The sequence below is a fragment of the Mchenga conophoros genome, linkage group LG9 (genome assembly GCF_057382185.1).
Source record: "Mchenga conophoros isolate Kocher_MC1m ecotype Shallow Benthic linkage group LG9, M_conophoros_male_GT1.1, whole genome shotgun sequence".
Classification (NCBI taxonomy): domain Eukaryota; kingdom Metazoa; phylum Chordata; class Actinopteri; order Cichliformes; family Cichlidae; genus Mchenga; species Mchenga conophoros.
Genome location: NC_140534.1, coordinates 31,566,636 through 31,585,562, shown reverse-complemented (window position 1 = coordinate 31,585,562; position 18,927 = coordinate 31,566,636). Strand labels below are relative to the sequence as shown.

At 42.8% G+C, this 18,927-nt stretch overlaps 2 protein-coding genes across 3 annotated transcripts in view; one reads left to right on the top strand and one right to left on the bottom strand.

The window, feature by feature from the left end:
* LOC146567608 (uncharacterized) overlaps window positions 1-18,927 on the bottom strand; it is a 130,843-nt gene that overhangs the window by 65,593 nt on the left and 46,323 nt on the right. The gene's annotated exons all lie outside the window — the stretch shown is intronic.
* On the top strand, window positions 791-7,636 carry LOC146567611 (uncharacterized). Of its 2 annotated transcripts, none has more exons than XM_085287539.1 (4): window positions 791-1,060; window positions 2,502-2,607; window positions 4,343-4,771; window positions 5,595-7,636. In XM_085287539.1, the coding sequence occupies exons 2-4, from the start codon at window positions 2,590-2,592 to the stop codon at window positions 6,168-6,170; spliced, it is 1,023 nt and encodes a 340-aa protein (XP_085143665.1). In that variant the 5' UTR covers window positions 791-1,060; window positions 2,502-2,589; the 3' UTR covers window positions 6,171-7,636. The 2 variants fall into 2 exon arrangements, with proteins under 2 accessions (XP_085143665.1, XP_085143664.1); XM_085287538.1 differs by having other exon boundaries at window positions 5,592-7,636.

The following is an 18,927-nucleotide window of genomic DNA, read 5'->3' as shown; positions in this document are numbered from 1 at the left end:
TTTTTTGAGAGTTAATATTTTGGGTACGGTCTCCTTTTTTGAAAAATACACAAGTAGAAGTGCTTTTAGCGTGTGCTTCGAAGCTAGGTTTGACTGGGATCCTCAAAGCTCAATACCCTGCACCTAGAAGTAAAAGAAGAAGAAGGGCGGAGCAAAGTGTGGACGCTTCAAGAGAGGTGTTTGCGCAAAAGGAGCTGGATTTTCATTCAAAGCGAATAAAGTAGTACCAACGTTTGGATCGATATCTGCATCGATCTGCCCACCCTTGTCTCCTGCATCGTAGCTGAGATCAGCGTGAACCACGTGGGTCTCTGCTCCCTAATCTGTTTCCTGTGTTTGGAAAGAGTTCCAGCTTCATCACGATTCAGCTTCATGCATGATTCAAAGGAGAGGAGGAGAGATGAGAAGCACAAGAAGGAGAGGAAAAGAGAGGAGGTGGTCATATCTAGAATAAGATTTGGATATACTGGTTTGAACTCTACACTATTCATGACAGGGAAATATAATACAGGTAAATGTGATTCCTGTGGAGAAGAGGAAACTATAGAACATGATATATTATACGGATCCAAAAACTCAGTAACATAAAAATGGAACTGGATCTTATTGATTTACTGCAAAAAGACTCAAGAAGTGAAAGTGATCAGGCCTTATTCCAGGTTTTAAAAGAGAGTAAACTGTTGCTAGTCGACGTTTCAATTCAATCTCCATACCAGTTGGTGGCGGTAATGCACCATTTTGTTATTTGCCAACAATATAAAGAAGAAGAAGCATGCTCGGTGGTGACATGCCGTGCGCAGTTTGCACAGACGGAGCTACTTTTTCATCCAAAGCGAGTAAAGTAGTGAACTTAGAGGAGAAAACAAACCAAAGTATCGATCATAAACCACTACCAACGTTTGGATCGATATCTGCATCGATCTGCCCACCCTTGTCTCCTGGATCGTAGCTGAGATCAGCGTGAACCACGTGGGTCTCTGCTCCCTGATCTGTTTCCTGTGTTTGGAAAGAGTTGCAGCTTCATCGCGGAGTTTCTCTCGGTTTGTGGGCTCATCTAAAGGTAAGCACCGAGCTAACTTTACTGTGAGTTCAGTTCATGTTGAGTTTAGCTCCTGAATGAGGTCTTCTGCTGCTCTCCTCGGTGTCTGTTCACAGTTTATTGTGAACACGTTGAGAGAAGAGTGAGAGAGTGTTTGGAGAAAAACACCAACTAATCATTAGCTCAGCATGCTGGGAGAAGTTGGAGCAGAAAAGTATTTTCATTGTCCCTGCAGCTGTTTTTCTGCCTGCACCAAACCTCTACAGCCTCGTTTCTATTTGAAGTGATAACAGGAAATGGATGAGAGCGATCTGCTGCAGTATCAGGGTCACAATAAACTTTATTGTCCAGCTGCTGTGGATGAACACATGAGAGGAAGTGAACTCCTACAAAGTCTCATTTTAATGAGTGTGGCTGCTGTAAAGTGATGCACAGGAAGATGTTAACAAAAACTAATGAAACATATGAAAGTAAACAGTGTTCATATTTGAAAGCACAGAGAATAAAATATATTGTGGTGGTGTTAATTTCTCCCAATTCTTTCGATCTTTGGGCTGAAGGAAGGACAATACTCGGTGTATAAATGCTCAATCAACAATTACTTCATTTCATACAATTCAACACCTTTGAGCACAAACCATCCGGATGGGGAGACATCAAATCTCCAACTGGTGGAGGGTTACTCAAGCTCTTATAGCCTCTAGTGGCCCCCACCGAGTCGTAAAAGAATGTAAAAATGTCTTCCTGTGTCAAACACAGCTGCAGTCAAAGCAGGAAGGAAAGCACTGAAACCACTGATCAAAGCTCATTAATCAAAGACCGCTGATCAGTGGCCATGAGTACCATTCACAGTGAGTGAGTCACTGCAATCACAGCATTTGATCAATGAGCTTTAATCATTGGTTGTCGGGGAATGGTGGAGGTGGTGGGACTGGGGGGCTGAAGGAGTTGAAAGTGTGGGGTGGGGGAGTGACAGGTCTGTCCCTGTTTGTGGAAACCACAGGAGGAGCTGTTCAGGCTGTTGCTGGGTGTGAATTGTTGATGGAGTCTTTAAACTTGTAGTTGCTGTTTTCCAGACTGAAGCAGAGTCGTTAGCTGAAAACTGGTTTTAGAGGTTCATTCAGGACACCTTCTCAGGCTCTTACAGCCTTACCTGTATCATAACAAAGTGTATAAACCCCAATCCACCTTTAACATGGTCCTTCTCCCAAACCTTCAAATAGGACTTTCTGGCCCTGTCATAGTAAAGGGCTGCTTAGAATATTAGAGCCAATGTCACAAAGTTCTTCCTGAAGTATAAGTGAGTGAGAGAGTTTCCTCACTTTGCAGCACAACACGTCTCACAAGATTTCTACAAGCAATCAGAGTGAAATTTGTACTTTGTGTTGTCAGATGAACATATGAGACACTTTGACTCTTCAGTGCAGTGTGGAGCCTAACAAAGATCTGTTTTGTGTCCCAGCTGATCAGCAGGAGGAGAAGAGTCTGACGGAGCAGCAGAGGAACATTTTCAGCCATCTGGACTCAGCTGAGTCACTACAGAGGAAACAATGAGCTCAACACAGGAGGTGAGGAAAGTATCACAGTTTCACCAAATAATCAGTCACGTCTAAAACTCTCATCCTCCAAACCTGTTATATCACTGTGTTGTATATTATGTTGTTTTTTAGACTATTATGTTTACAAACATTATTAAGTCACAAGCAAAGAAAGACTACACCACAGCACATGTGTAAGGCTTATTCATCGAAATTATTTATTAATCAAATGGACATAACATTTTGTTCTTCACCCCAAAAATACACATTCAAAGCATCACAACAGCAGCCCGAATGAAGGAAAATGAAGGAAAATAAAACATGTGTGTATTTTCTGTTGCCTACACTGTAGAGGGTGACTTTGCCTCTAAACAGGAACATGAGCAGGGAAGAGGTTAAAGTGGGATTGAGCAGGTGGGAACCCTAAAATCAGCTGTAGTGGCTCAGCGTGGGGAAAAGAATCACAGCTCACAATAATTTCTGTTGAGAGCTCCAGTAGATTTTCTTAAAGTACAGGCTGTGATCAGCTGACCTGCTGCTCTCTGTGGATGTACACAACTGATTTCAACCAGATGTCAGCAGATGTTTCATGAGCTGTCCTGGCTGATTTCCATCCTCTACACTGACTGTACACTGTCTTTATATTAGACACTATACTGTTGGTATGAAGGTGGAACTCAGTGAATGAATGTCAGCATCATGAGCTTCAGTTTAAATGAATCTCTGCTACACTTGATGTAATCTAACTGTGACATGAGCACCACAGTCACTGTGCACCAGTCACACTGTTCTTTACTTTAAATCCATCACAGTTCAGCAAACGAACCTGTTTATCCTGCACTAACCTGCAGAGGATCTTCATGCAGTCTTTAAATAACACAGTTAATCTGCCTCAGATTGTTTTGCAGCATGTTTCATAATCTGAAAAAACATAATGTCACATGTACAGACCCAATATCTGATTTCAACACATGAGGACTTACATGTAAGCTTTAATCTCCAGTTGATCAAATCCCACTGAGCAGTCCTTCCCTTTAAATCTAACCTCTCTTCTTCCTCTCCTGTCCTGTGTGTCTTATCTTTCTCCATCTCTGAGTGAAGTTAGCTCTCTTTCTTTTCTCTCCCTGTGATGTACAGCAGCTGGACCTTTAGCCAGCAACACACTGTGAGACAAACTGCACACAAACAGTTTGTGTGTTTGCTGATGTTTGTTGATAGAAACGCTGCATTTGAAATTACCTGTTTGTTCAGGTGCTGTGCAAAAAAGAAGGAAGAACAACGTCTCACTTTAACTCCTGACTATGACTCACAGTTTTGCCTCTTTCATCTCTTTTTATGTTTCATACCCTGGTGATTAGTACACGATCAGGATTATTTCATGTGTTACTTTTTAGGTTCATATTGGTTTGATGTTTGATGCCCTTAGTGATGAAATGACTCCTCTCAAATTTCTCAAACCAAAAGCAAAAAATCTGTTTTGTAAATACAATGAGTAGAAAGTCCTTTTTTTCTGTGGGGAGTAAAAGTAAGGAAAAAAAGGAAAAATATTTTAGAGTGTTTGAACAGTCATGAATTATTTTTAAGACCAGGTTGGATGTAATGTGTTAGAACTACCAGTAGGTGGGGATAAGATGCCTTTAAGGTGTTTGGTGCCACACTCCACCTTCAGGTTTAAAACTAGTGTTAATGGAGGGAGTTTGAAGGTTGAGTTTGTTCCACGACTGCATTTCACTCACTGCCTCTGTTTGTATCTCTGTCACTGCAGGACCAACATGGAGCGAGAAGTCAGCGCTCTCAGGAGGCCGACAAACCTCAACCAAGAAAGAGAGAGAAAACATACACCTGTGACGAGTGTGGGAAGGATTTTACTTGGAAGTATGAACTAAAACAGCATCAGGTCATCCACACTGGAGAGAGACAATTCAGCTGTGACTTGTGTGGAAAGTCTTTTTTCTGGAAGAGTGCTCTAAAAAGACACCAACTCATCCACACTGGAGTTAAAGTGTACTGCTGTGATCAGTGTGGCAAACAGTTTATAAACAACACATTGTTACAACGCCACATGTTTACCCACACTGAGGGGAGACCTTACAAATGCGACCTGTGTGAGAAGTCTTTTAAAGCTCCACGTTACCTGAGAGAACACCAACAGATCCACACCAGAAAGAGACTCTACAAGTGCAGTTACTGTGAGGTATGTATTTATATTTGTATTTTGTCATTTTAGCCTGACTGTTTGGAACAACTCTGCTCATTAAACTGTGTTAGCATGTTAGCAATTCTACTGCATGGAAAAGCAGCTCTGAGTGATTATTCAGATTTTCATGTCAGTTTTGATTTTTGTTTACAGGATCATGAAAAACTAAAAGTGCTGAAAATTAATATGATGGTGTTATTTAATGTTCAGGCAGTTTCATGGTATATAATGACATTGTTATTATTTCCACATAAATGGCCTTTTGTTTACAGAGCCTGATTCCTCTGTTAGGAGTACATGGAATAAAATAAAACACAAATGAAAATAAGTACAAAACCAAACATTCAGTAATCTTCTATTATGGTTAACAAAGTTGTGTTGTTACGTAATAGTATTTTAGTATAGTAGTAGTGTTAAAATACTCATTTAATATTATAATTGCAGTGTCATGGGGGTAGTAGTGTTTTTCTTGTGTCCCATTCAGCTGAGTGTTATAACTACACAGTTAGTGTTATTAATGCAGTATTAAATTAGTATTATTGCAGTGTTACATTAGTAGTTTTGCACTGTGTTGGTACCCTGCAGATATTAGGATAGTAGTACTTTAGTGCAAGTCAGATGTTATTGTAACATATTAGTAGTATCAGTATTAATGTAGTATTATGGTGGTAGTATTGTAGTTTTTACAGCCCACTAAACTGAGTGTGTTAACTGAAACAGTCAAATGTAATTGGACGTCTGCAGAGATGCTCTTTATTTCAGGCGACGTTCAGGATAAAAATGTTGAAGGACTAACTTACACTGTGTCTTTGTTTAGAAGCAGAGCGACACAGATGGATCCAGTTCTCAACCCTGTCATCACTGTGGTGGTGGGAAAGAGTTTCATTGTGACCTTTGTGGAAAAACTTTCAGCCATAGAAAAAGCCTAAAAACACATCAACGTGAACACACTGGAGACAAACTGGAACACTGCAAAGAATGTGGGCGAAGTTTCACCACATCAAGTAGATTAAAACAACATGAACTGATTCACAGTGGGGTTAAAGAGCACCTCTGTGATCAGTGTGGGTCATCCTTCACCACTGCAGATGGGCTTAAAACACACAAACGAGTCCACACAGGAGAGAAACCATACAAGTGCAGACACTGTGACAAAAGCTTTTCACGCTCATGTCATTGTAACAAGCATGAACGTACACACATGGAAGGAAACTACAGCTGTGACCAGTGTGACAAGAGCTTCAGGAATCTCAGTTCATACACTGAACACAAACGATCCCACGTTACTAAAAAACTGTTTCACTGTTACCAATGTCCCAAAACATTCACTAAATTATCTGCTCTGTGCAAACATCACCTTGATCACTCAGGGCTGAAATCACTCCCATCACAGTGAATCTGCAGAGACAGAAAGATCCTCTTCTGCTTTCAGGGTCAGACTCAAAACTCCTGAGATCAGGCTCCACAGAGTTCAGATGGAATCTCCTGTAAAGATCTGATGAGGCAACTATGAATGAAAATGGTTCCCTAGTTCCATTTTAAGCTTTCTAAACTGTTCTGCTTCAGTGTTCATGTTGAGTGGTTTGCTTTGCTTCAGCAGTTGGATGAAAAAATCTGTTGTCATGTTATCAGTGACCTCCTGACCCAGTATGAACCTTCCAGATCCCTCAGGTCATCTGGATCCGGTCTTTTATCAGTTCCCAGAGTCAGAACCAGATACGGAGAAGCTGCATTCAGCTTTTATGCTCCATATATCTGGAACAAACTCCCAGAAAGCCTCACATCAGCTGAAACACTGAGTTTATTTAAATCCAGGTTGAAGATTCACCTGTTCTCAGCTGCATTTGAATAAAACACCAAATCCACACTTTTAACCCTCCTGCCTTCTTGGGACCTTTTTGTGCCACTGCTATGTGTTAAATGGCTGCCATTTCCACTGTGTTCAGTGGAATATAACCAAACTTGCCACAGGATAGTTTTTACCTGTCAATGTTAATATTCCAGTGTGAATTCCTTAAATCAGCCTAAAATGGCTGAGCAGCAGAAACCCCCACACCCATCACCCTGGGGACCATTTTCTGCCCATTGACTTCCATTATAAACGCTATTTTTCAACCCCAAATTATCATCATATGATTTTATTTTTTCTTCTTTTCTTGGATGTCAATGAAGACTCAGGGCCTTGAAGTTTTAATTTTTAAATTGCAAAAAAAATGCAAAAAAAATAATGGCAGGTCAAAATGTATGTTGGTGCCAATCTTTGGTCCATCTAAAGGCCTACTTATAATGACAATCACATATTACTTAAACTGGTTTTTTGTGGAAATATTTAGTTTCGTTTTTTGGTTTTTGGGGCTTATAACACAGGGCGCTCATGTAATAACACTGGGATTTGAAGGGTTAAAACAACGAAAATATAATTAAAACTTTACATGAATATTTCAGGGAGAAGTAGTTTTACAAGGTTGGCTAATTTAAAGTGGAATAAAATATGGATATATGGTCTTTTTATGCCGTGGCTGAGAATGGTCCCTAGGGTGATGGGTGTGAGTTTTTTAAAGGATGGCAGGAGGGTTAAGCTTAAATTTCAAAACTTACATTTTAACTACTGATTTTATCTACTGTTCTGATTTTATCTACTGTTTTTTAATCCATTTTAAATCATGCTTTTCATTTTATTTTATTTTTTTTTAATGTCTCTGTAAAGCACTTTGAATCACCTTGTTGTTGAATTGTGCTATATAAATAATCTTACCTTATCAAGTTTTTATTGAATGTATTTTGAACATGAAGTCTTGAAAATGTTAAATAAACATTTAAAATGTTAAACAAAGAAATAGTTTGAGTTGTGATTTCGCTTCCTGTTTTTCAGAGTAAAGACTGAAGTGACAAATGGAAACATGTTTACAGTCACAGTCAGATGAACTGTTTTCAGTGGCACAGATGGAGGTTTATCAGAGGAGGAGACTTGGCTGTTCTCCACTCACACTGAACAGTAGTGATGGGCAGATGAAGCTTCATGAAGCACTGAAGCTTTTCATCCAATTGGTTCACCCCAGCACAAAGCTTCTTGAAGCTTCATTTGCTCTAGTAGGACACCTACTGGACATAAAAATATTAGTTGGCAAGAATTTGAAGTGTGGCCTTTTGCACACAGTCAACAACAAAAGGAGTGTGTAAAACATCTATATTGTAGTGATGGCAGCATACTGTGTATATTTATACTGGCAGTATGGAAAATGATCATTTGGAAATGCTTAAAATGGAAATGATCATTTACTGTGAGGTGAGGACAGTGGTTGTGCTTTTGTAACGTTGAGGTATGGACAGCTACACACTGAGGCCTCAGTCCTGCCTGTTCACATTTTATTCTGTAAAAACTAAATTTTTTTATGACCTTTTTGGTGGGGAGAACATAGCTAGGATTTAATGATTTAACAAATCTTTTAAATCCTTTGTCCTCCACAATGCTAAATGGCTGGGAGTCCTCGATCACCATGCTGACCAGGTCTTCATCTATTTGAGATTGTTCTCCCGAGGAAAGACAATAAAGACAAAGCACAAATATAAATATCACACACGTAACTTATTACAGTTGTATAATATTGTTATATCATTTAGTAACATTACTGCATGCTATATTATCATGGCATTTGATGGCTCACCTCTTGCTTCTCAATCGGTGTTCCCCTTATTCTCAGGCAAAGCTCTGTAGTGCCTAAGCATGGATGAGGTGTTGTTGTTATATCCCAGCTCCCTGGCACATAGCAAACACTTCACCTTGTACAAAAGTAAAGACAGCTTAACATATATTGTATTGCACCATCAGTATTATGAAAATACATCTTCTGTAGAAATTTACATACCTTGTTGGGAGGAATAAGATCAAAATGTTACCACACAGGGGAGGACATCTTCCTCTTCTTAGCTGGCTCCATTCTCTCCTGACTTTCCTCACTCTCATAAACCTCCAAACTGTCTCCAAACTCTCACTAACCGCAACTCTCCATCAAACACCCACATTTTTGAATGAAGTCTGAGGGGTTTATATCGCTGTCATATCTCGCGGCAAAGTTCGAACCACTTCATGAACCAGTCACGTGGTACAGCCGGGCAGCGAGGCTTCGGACGTCATCATTTTCAGCTCCTCCCATAAATGAAGCAAGCCTCGATATGCGCATCGCGGAAACGCCCCCTCCATTACTCGACACAAGCTTCGAAGCCTCGATACAGAACGTCACATCACTACTGAACAGGGTTCCTGCAACTTACAGTAGGGCAAAAAAAGTATTTAGTCAGCCACCGATTGTGCAAGTTCCCCCACTTAAAATGATGACAGCGGTCAGTAATTTGCACCAGAGGTACACTTCAACTGTGAGAGACAGAATGTGAAAAAAAAATCCATGAATCCACATGGTAGGATTTGTAAAGAATTTATTCGTAAATTAGGGTGGCAAATAAGTATTTGGTCACCTCAAACAAGGAAAATCTCTGGCTCTCACAGACCTGTAACGTCTTCTGTAAGAAGCTTTTCTGTCCCCCACTCGTTACCTGTATGAATGGCACCTGTTTGAACTCATCATCTGTATAAAAGACACCTGTCCACAGCCTCAAACAGTCAGACTCCAAACTCCGCCATGGCCAAGACCAAAGAGCTCTCGAAGGACACCAGGAAAAGTATTGTAGACCTGCACCAGACTGGGAAGAGTGAATCTACAATAGGCAAGCAGCTTGGTGTGAAGAAATCAACTGTGGGAGCAATCATCAGAAAATGGAAGACATACAAGACCACTGATAATCTCCCTCGATCTGGGGCTCCACGCAAGATCTCATCCCGTGGGGTCAAAATGATCATGAGAACGGTGAGCAAAGATCCCAGAACCACACGGGGGGACCTGGTGAATGACCTGCAGAGAGCTGGGACCAAAGTAACAAAGGTCACCATCAGTAACACACTACAACGGCAGGGAATCAAATCCCGCAGTGCCAGACGTGTTCCGCTGCTGAAGCCAGTGCATGTCCAGGCCCGTCTGAAGTTTGCCAGAGAGCACATGGATGATACAGCAGAGGATTGGGAGAATGTCATGTGGTCAGATGAAACCAAAGGAGAAATTTTTGGTATAAACTCAACTCGTCGTGTTTGGAGGAAGACGAATACTGAGTTGCATCCCAAGAACACCATACCTACTGTGAAGCATGGGGGTGGAAACATCATGCTATGGGGCTGTTTTTCTGCCAAGGGGACAGGACGACTGATCCGTGTTAAGGACAGAATGAATGGGGCCATGTATCGTGAGATTTTGAGCCAAAACCTCCTTCCATCAGTGAGAACTTTGAAGATGAAACGAGGCTGGGTCTTCCAACATGACAATGATCCTGTGGCAGGAATAAGGCACGGCGGGACCACGAAGCGACGTTCAGAGCCAACTTTATTAGATTAGATTCACACCACACCACACCACACCACACCACTGAGTCCCCGTGTTTTAACACGGCGGGCGTGATTGCGGATGCCGTGCAGGTGCGTCCGCACGGCACCGCAGACCACGCCCCACCACATACCCCCATCGCCCGATTGAGGCCGGGGAGCAATCTGGCCGAACTTACTCCCCCCCCCCCGCGAACTGGGGCGAGACTCGGCCCCTACCCATCGGCGCCCCAGCCCCTGACCAAGCGACGGGGAAGCGTCCGTTCTGGTGGCCGCCCGCGCATCCAGCGGCAACGGCGAAGCTGGTCCGGAGGTCGGCCGCGTAGCAAGCGGCCACGGCCCCACAGGCATGGCCGTGCGCTCCTGCACACAGGCGGCTGGGCAGACGTCAGGCGCGCAGAATCGACTGGTGGCAGCGAGGCTGGACTAGCCAGCCCGCCGATCCCCGGCCTAGCGGGGCTGTCCCGCTCCTCTGCCTCCAACTCCGGCTGCACAGGCTGCCCTGGAGCAGGGACCTCCGTCTCCCCGCACAGCTGCTCCGCCACCGCCTCCGCCACTCCCGTTTGGAGCGGCTCCCCGCCCTGCGCCTCCGCCCCCAGCAGGCACAGCCCCTCGCCCAGCTCTGGGTGGAGCGACCCCTCTGCCTCCGGCAGGTGTAGACCCTCGCCCGCCTCGTCCTCGGCCTCCGATTGGAGCGGCTCCTCCACCGCTCCCGGCAGGAGCAGCCCTTCACCCGGCTGCTCCTCCTCCTCCGGCAGGCTCGGACCCCCGCGTGGCTCGTCCACCACCTCCGGCTGCCGAGGTGACCCACACGGCTCCTCCACCGCTTCGCTGTCCTCGGGACACACTTGTGGGGGTGGCGCCCAGGCCCAGAGCAGCGCCGCCAGCTCTGCCATCTTCCCCAGGTGGCGTTCACTCTCCTTCCGCAGCTCTTCCTGTTGGCGACGCACCTCCGCCGCCTGCTTCCGCTGGGTGGCCGCTATTTCGGCCACCATCTCGGCCAGCTCTTTCCTTTCCTGGCTCTGGTAGGTACCCGCCATGCCGCCTCCTGGGTTTCGGCACCAATGTGGCAGGAATAAGGCACGGCGGGACCACGAAGCGACGTTCAGAGCCAACTTTATTAGATTAGATTCACACCACACCACACCACACCACACCACTGAGTCCCCGTGTTTTAACACGGCGGGCGTGATTGCGGATGCCGTGCAGGTGCGTCCGCACGGCACCGCAGACCACGCCCCACCACAGATCCAAAACACACCGCCCGGGCAACAAAGGAGCATTTGAAAGTCCTGGAGTGGCCTAGCCAGTCTCCAGACCTCAACCCCATAGAAAATCTGTGGCGGGAGTTGAAAGTCCGTGTTGCTCGGCGACAGCCCCAAAACATCACTGCTCTCGAGAAGATCTGCATGGAGGAATGGGCCAAAATACTTTTTTCACATTCTGTCTCTCACAGTTGAAGTGTACCTCTGGTGCAAATTACTGACCTCTGTCATCATTTTAGGTGGGGGAACTTGCACAATCGGTGGCTGACTAAATACTTTTTTGCCCCACTGTATTAAAAATCTGACCTGAAATGTAAGAAAAATAAAATATTCAAAACCTTTTTTTCCTAATCTTTTTATTTAGTGTTAGACAATAAAACATAAAAGGTAATGCACATACACACCCAACACATACACAAAACTCGTTTGGCTCTCGGTGAAGGCGGTCGCACTTTTTCTCCTCTCCTCTCCCTTATCTTCCCTGCTTAGCTTCTTATGTCCTTTTCTTGTCTGGTGTTTTTACTTTTCCCTGGAACACTCTCTCACAGTCTGTTTCTAAACTCAAGGCTGGAGCTGAACAACAACACTCTGATAATGGACTGTGTTTAGACTGTTCTTCCCATTCCATGCAAGGCCACCTGGGTTGTCTGGTAGACTGTTTACTTAGCCTAGCAGGGTGAAGGACACTATCTTAGCTGAACTCTGGACATGCACACACATACATATACACTGATAAGCACACACTCATCCCCCCTCCCTTTCCAAATGCCTTCAATGCTTGTTCCCTCCTGGGGAACACGGCCAGCGGTGAGCCCGCGCTGGAATGGTAGCACTGGGCAGGATGGCTGCTGTGTTTGCTTCGGATTACTCCTCACCCCCTACCCAACCCTGTGGCTTGTCACGTGTTCCATAATGTTGTGCTGTGGACATTTATGTGCTTTTCTGTGCAGAGGATTTTTTTGTTTCCTGTTCTCATGCTGTCCTCCCAGGAGCCCAGCATGAGTAGAGGTCTCTGTTTTTCCTCTTATACCCTCCCATTGTAGTGTATATTTCAGTGTTTTTTCTGTAACGCTACCGATCTCCAACCTGTATCCCTATGTGATGGGGGGGGGGGGGGGGTCTCATTTCACTGCAGGGCAACCTGCACATGTCGAATTGATTGATTGATCGACTGACAATGAAAAAAAACTAAAGCAGACAAACTTTCAGTAAGTCACATAGTTAATCCCTCATATAACGGCTACACATACGTATATATATATGGAAGCCGGTTTCCGCCACTAAATAAAAACCAAAAAAATAGTATCCATAACTCAAAATTTCGAGTTACTTTTCTCAAAATTTCGAGTTACTTTTCTCAAAATTTCAAGTTACTTTTCTCAAAATTTCGAGTTAGCTCTGCCAATCAAAAATCTACGTGAATGAGGTCGCTTCCTTGTTACCCGGAAGCATATGGCGCAGAGGAACGCGCACTCAAAAATGGATCCCAACAAATTGGTGCTTTCGCGAGTACGTTTGCTGATAGTAACACCATGTGATTCAGCTAATAACACAGGGATTTTATCATTTGTGAAGCCAGGCTGAAAACACTCAGCAATCTGTGCATTCACGACTGGATGTAATACCGGTAGCTTAGCTGTAGCATTTGTAGCTGAGGGCTTCAGCTTCCGGGTAACAAGGAAATGACGTCATTCATGTAGATTACTGATTGGCAGCGCTAACTCGAAATTTTGAGTTACTTTTCTCAAATTTTTGAGTTAATAAATCAAACGGGTGCGCACTCAAAACTAGATTGTGTCGTGAGCTACTGTATAACAACAAATGGCGCCAGGCTCTTCAGCTTTGAATACCTTCCTACAAATGATAACTGGATAAAAGGTATACAAAACAGTGTGACAGCGATTGTTACATACAAAGTTGAATAGAATGCAATGTGAAGGTTAACCAAAGGTACCTATAAGGTTTCTGTTACACGCTAATGACACCTGTTACGTCTGATGAAACAGACGTTTTGCTGAAAGCATACGTAATAAGTGTACAGCACTATATAAAACAAAACCACAAATCACCCAAAACAGGGAATATGACTGAAAACTATATAAATAAGGAACAAAACCAATAAAAATGTAACCAGGCAAATGGGAAAAGGTGGGATTGACTGTATTGTGATGCTGATTGTAGTTACAGTGCAAATGGACACTTAAAAATGCCATTCCCACTTCCCCACCATAGTCAGAGCTCATAATGTAGGTAGGCACAGATACTTTGATGATAACATGGTGGCTTTATAATAGGTAATTTTAATTTACATCCTTCCTTACAGCATGGGAGACTTGACTGAATTCTTGAAACAAAGAGAAGTCTCTGAGGAATTTATACAGACCTTGGAGAATGAGAAGGTACTTAATTCCAACAAGATACTGGTTGAAATGCAACTTTTCCTCATTGTTCTTAAGTTAAAAACAGGATTGTATTTTCAAGGCTGGTTGTTTTAATAAATTAAATTATTTTTCCATCTTTAGATTGATGCCAGTGTCATAAGTCTAATGACAGATGAGGAGCTGAAGACTTATTTGCCATCATACGGTGATTGTCTAGCAGTATTTGGATTTTACAGACGGAGGGGCAGCAGCCGCAAGTCAGCGCTTTTTGAATGGCTGAAATCCAAACTGTCCAAAAGAAAATTATCTGAAGATGATGGCAGTAGCACATGGCAAAAAGAACATTTCCAAACAACCCATAAAAGAAATGCTCTGAAGAGAAATAGAAAAATAGAAATAGGATGGATGCATTATGATGAAGACACTGAGGTTTTCAAGCAGGTTAGAGCTAGATGAGGAGGAGGAACAAGAAAAATAGACATTTGCAAGGATGCCAAGAAAAAGGACATATTACAGGTTGCAACAGGCCTGTTCTTTCCAGATGGAGAAAATCATTCAGGCCCTCTGACCACCACCAGTAGGCAAACATGGGGTTAGTATCTTGCCCAAGGATATTTGGCATGCAAAAGTTTGAATCAGAAATTTAATGTTAGCTGGCATGATTAACTCCTGCAAATACTGCAGTTCCTCCATAGCATTGCAACACTCCTGAATATATAGTCAAGTCTAGTCAAGTCAAATTTATTTATATAGCACATGGAAAACAGCAACTGTTGACCAAGGTGATGGACATTTAAGATCATAAAAAGAGATAAAAGAGATAAAACATAAGAAGACATGAAAGAATCATAAAATTAGAAGATTTGAGTAAGAAGTAAGATAAAAGTAGTACAAACTCATCCTGATTTAAAAGCCAAGGAATATAAGTGGATTTTTTAGACGGGTTTTGAAAGTGTCCAATGTTGGAGAGGTCTTCGTGTGACAGTTTGTTCCACAATTTAAGAGCAGTCACAGCAAAGGCCCGGTCTCCTCTGTCTTTAACCTGGACCTCGGGACAGCTGAGAGCATCCACAGACCTCAGTGATCTTACAGGAGTGTACCAATTTAGAAGATCAGAAAGGTTGTTTTTTCCTGCCTTGCTTTGTATCATTGTTTGTAGCTCAACCTCACGTGTCTGAATTTATTTGTTTTTTCATTGACACACTGTATTAACACAAGATTCCTGAAATCATACAAAAGACTACCCTAGTAGTATTTTTTTACTGTAAAAACCACAGACATGTTAAATAAATTATTTTATAATTTGAAATGGTAAATGGACTGGTTCTTATATAGTGCTTTTCTACTCTTCTGAGCACTCAAAGCGCTTTACACAACTTGTGCATTCACCCATTCGCACAAGCACATTGTTCTAGTTGCTTTCTAAGTAACATTCACACACATTCATACTCCGATGGATGCATCGGAGAGCAATTTGGGGTTAATATCTTGCCCAAGGATATTTGGCATGCAGACTGGGGAAAGCCAGGAATCGAACCACCAACCTTCCGATCAGTAGATGACCTGCTCTACCACCTGAACTACAGCCACTCACATGCAAACCTACAGCCACCTACAGCCATGCAAATATAAATTGTGTATTTTGAAAACTTGTGCACACATTGTGTAAATATATACAATTATTTATCAAAAAATGGAGCCAATACACCAGGGTTTCTTTGTTTTTGTTTTTGCTTTTGTTTTGTTTTTTGGCCACAACTAAGGACCTTACACACCTGCAGCTGATCTGACTTGTCAGGGGAGTAACATAGGAGTGTAGCTTAGAGCTCCTCGACGCTGGATCGTTGAGTTACACTCCAAGTTAGTGTGTGTCTAAGTGTAGTGTCATGCTGGTCATGTATGCCCGTGGGAGTTAGTGTTTCCCTGTAGGAGGAGCGTGGACGAAAAAGGAAAGCACACACAGGGAGTTCGGGAAGACGAGAGCAGAGAGCACGAATGTTTGGGTGAAGACATGACATGGGAGTCTAGTGAGCTCACAGGGATTTGTGTTCTTGGTATTTGCTCCACTGTATAAAATGTAGGGTGCAACGATACACAAAATTCACGGTTCGGTTCGGTTCGATACTTTGGTGTCACGGTTCGATATTTTTTTGATACAAAAAAAATGTTCATGCCTTTTTAATTTGTCATTTATTAAAATTATAAATATATATTTTAACTCAAAAGTACAGTTTTTAAATTTAACCCTAACCCTTGTGCGTGTTTTTTATTTTGACAGCGAATGCGCACCTGCGGACCACTTATGTGCAGCCCTGGTTATTTAGCTCGTCATATTGCAGCCACAGAAATTATTTTGTCCATGAAACCATAAAGCTGCACTTTCTTTTTGCCTTATAGTCTGATTTGTCATAACTTCTCCGTTTTGTGGTAAGCTTTCCTTTGGCTGTCACTTTTTCACCCTGACCTGTCTTATTTGGCTCAGCAGAACTGAAATATATATCTGTCTGTGAAGGTTCTCAGTCATCCAGGTCATCGTAGTCAAATATAAATCCTGCTGCTTTTACACACACACTCACATAAGCTCAGCGATTCTCTGCGCGATCAACCTCTCACATGTTTAAGCTGCGGGAGATTTCACTTGTCATGTTTGCATAGTAAGCTAACGATTAATAAGACGATGTCAGAGGAATTGGTGCACAAATTATCATCACTCACAGATCAGTGCTGTCGCTCTCTATACACAGTTCGCACGATTGCAAAGTGAAAGCAAAAAAACAAGCGCAAATTCAAACGCGATTTCAATATGTCACATATTGACAGTGGCTCACCGATGCCAATGACATAATTACCCAGCTACATTTCTGAAAGAATGCAAAAGCATTGACATATATTTTTCCTTCCTACAATAGCCCGACGGGCAGGGAAGAGATAGATTTTGGTAGCCCGACTGAAAAAATCGCTAGCCCCAGGACGTCAGGCTAGCGATATTGCAAGCCCTGTATCTGATTGAGGAATCATGCATCTTTGGAAAAGAGAGTTTATTACAGAGAAATGTCTCTTTCCAAAATAAAAGCTATACTATCCGCTTCTTCTGGGCTATATTCTCAGCAGCATAAGGAGAATCATGTGCTAACAGCTGTCTAAATGACTCGGCTAAAGTTAGTAGCATGCTTGTTGTTTTTGTCTTTGCACTAGGATGATGTCGGCGTAAATGTGCAGTCATATTCGTTGTGTTCCCACTAGTGCTTTCAGGTTAATCTCGTTGAAATGACCTTAACGCCACAACACGGCAAATCTCCGTTAACGAGCTACCGCCGATCGCCCCGTGCATGGGGCTAGACGGCCAACACGTTAACGAGCTAACTGCGCTAACACACTAGTTCCCACCCATGTAATTGAGCATTGCATGGCACATCCAACATACTGTTTTACTTTAGTCCATGACTCGCTTACCTTCAGGGTCATACGTCACATGAAAACCAAAATAATTCCAAACGCCAGATCTGAATGAGGGTGGGGGAGGTGCCCTGCGCTCTTCCTTCTGACTATGCTGTCTGTGTGGAGCACTCAGTGGATCTGCGCTCGACAGTGCAGCCTAGGCGGAGTAGTCGAACGCAGATTCACTGAGCGCTCCACACAGACAGCATCGTCAGAAGGAAAGTTGATAAAATAAATTACAAATGTTGTATTGTTCGATACATATGCGTAACGAACCGAAAGCACTGTATCGAACGGTTCAATATCGATACGAATATCGTTGCACCCCTAATATATATATATATATATATATATATATATATATATATATATATATATATATATATATATATATAACGGAGCTATTTTTTCATCCAAAGCAAGGGCGTAGATTTGGTTTTGGCATTGGTGGGGACGGATTTTGATTTAAAAAAAAAGGAGAAATATACTTGCCTACATATGCTATTCTACGTGTTTTTAAACCATTTAAAAATACAGTCATGACAATAAAAGAATATGACTTTAAGGACTTAACAACATTACTTCAGTTATAGGACACCAACATCTCTGAATGACCTGCTGGTTTTTGTCCCTAAAACTACTCATCTAAGATTACCACAAAGTAACAGATCTCTTAGCAAAATTATGCAACATTTTAGGCACTCTTGCCCCTATCTGTCAGGGTCCTGGGTCTCTTGACCCAGTGTTTTTAGTTCTTTGTGATTTTTGTATTATTGTACTTGTGTGTGTGATTTATTCTATGTCTGTGAAGGTTCTCAGTCATCCAGGTCATCGTAGTCAAAGGAGCTTGCAAAGAAAAGCGTCTGGACTTCTTTAAGTTGCTTGAAGACGTTTCACCTCTCATCCGTGAAGCTTCTTCAGTTCTGAGGTCAAATGGTGGAGAGTCCCAGATATAAACCTAGTGGGAGTGACCCCCCACAGAGGGACAAAAGGACCCCCTGATGATCCTCTAATCGCCTGAGCCAAGGTGTGAAACTGGGTGTGGGTCCCAATCAGCCAGAGTTTCGGGTGCGTTCATTGTGAAACCTGGCCCCACCTTATCATGTGAATTCCTGAGATCAGATGGCCCAGGATGTGAGTGGGCGTTAAGGCGTCTGGGAAGGGATCTCAAAACTGGATTATAGATGGCAGAGAGTTGGTGTCGTAAACCCCCGCCTCTGTTCAAAGATGGTTGCTCACAGTGGACATAGATGGCTTCTTTCACTCCTCTTTCAAACCATCTGTCCTCTCTGTCCAAAATGTGAACATTGGCATCCTCGAAAGAGTGTCCTTTATCCTTAAGATGCAGATGGACTGCTGAGTCTTGTCCTGTGGAGGTGATGGTTTCTAGTTTTGATCCCTTGCCCTTCATGTCTCTCTGTGTCCCCTCTGTTCTGTGTAAGTCTGTGTCAGCATGTTTGAGTTTCCCTCTGTGTCTTTTGGTTCATCGAGTCCTCTGCCTTACTGGTTATGTCTCTGTGTTTCTTAGTTTCTGTCTCCACCGTGTCAAGTTCGCGTCTCTGTGTCATACTTCCTGTTTTACTTTGAAGGTCCGTGTCTTATGTGAATGTGTTCAGTTTACGCTTCCTTGTCTCATCAGTT

What these genes read in the sequence shown, in the direction of transcription:
- LOC146567611 (XM_085287538.1), top strand. An exon ending in ACAAGTGCAGTTACTGTGAG is followed by an intron (nt 4,772 to 5,591) that starts GTATGTATTTAT and finishes GTCTTTGTTTAG; the next exon opens with AAGCAGAGCGACACAGATGG.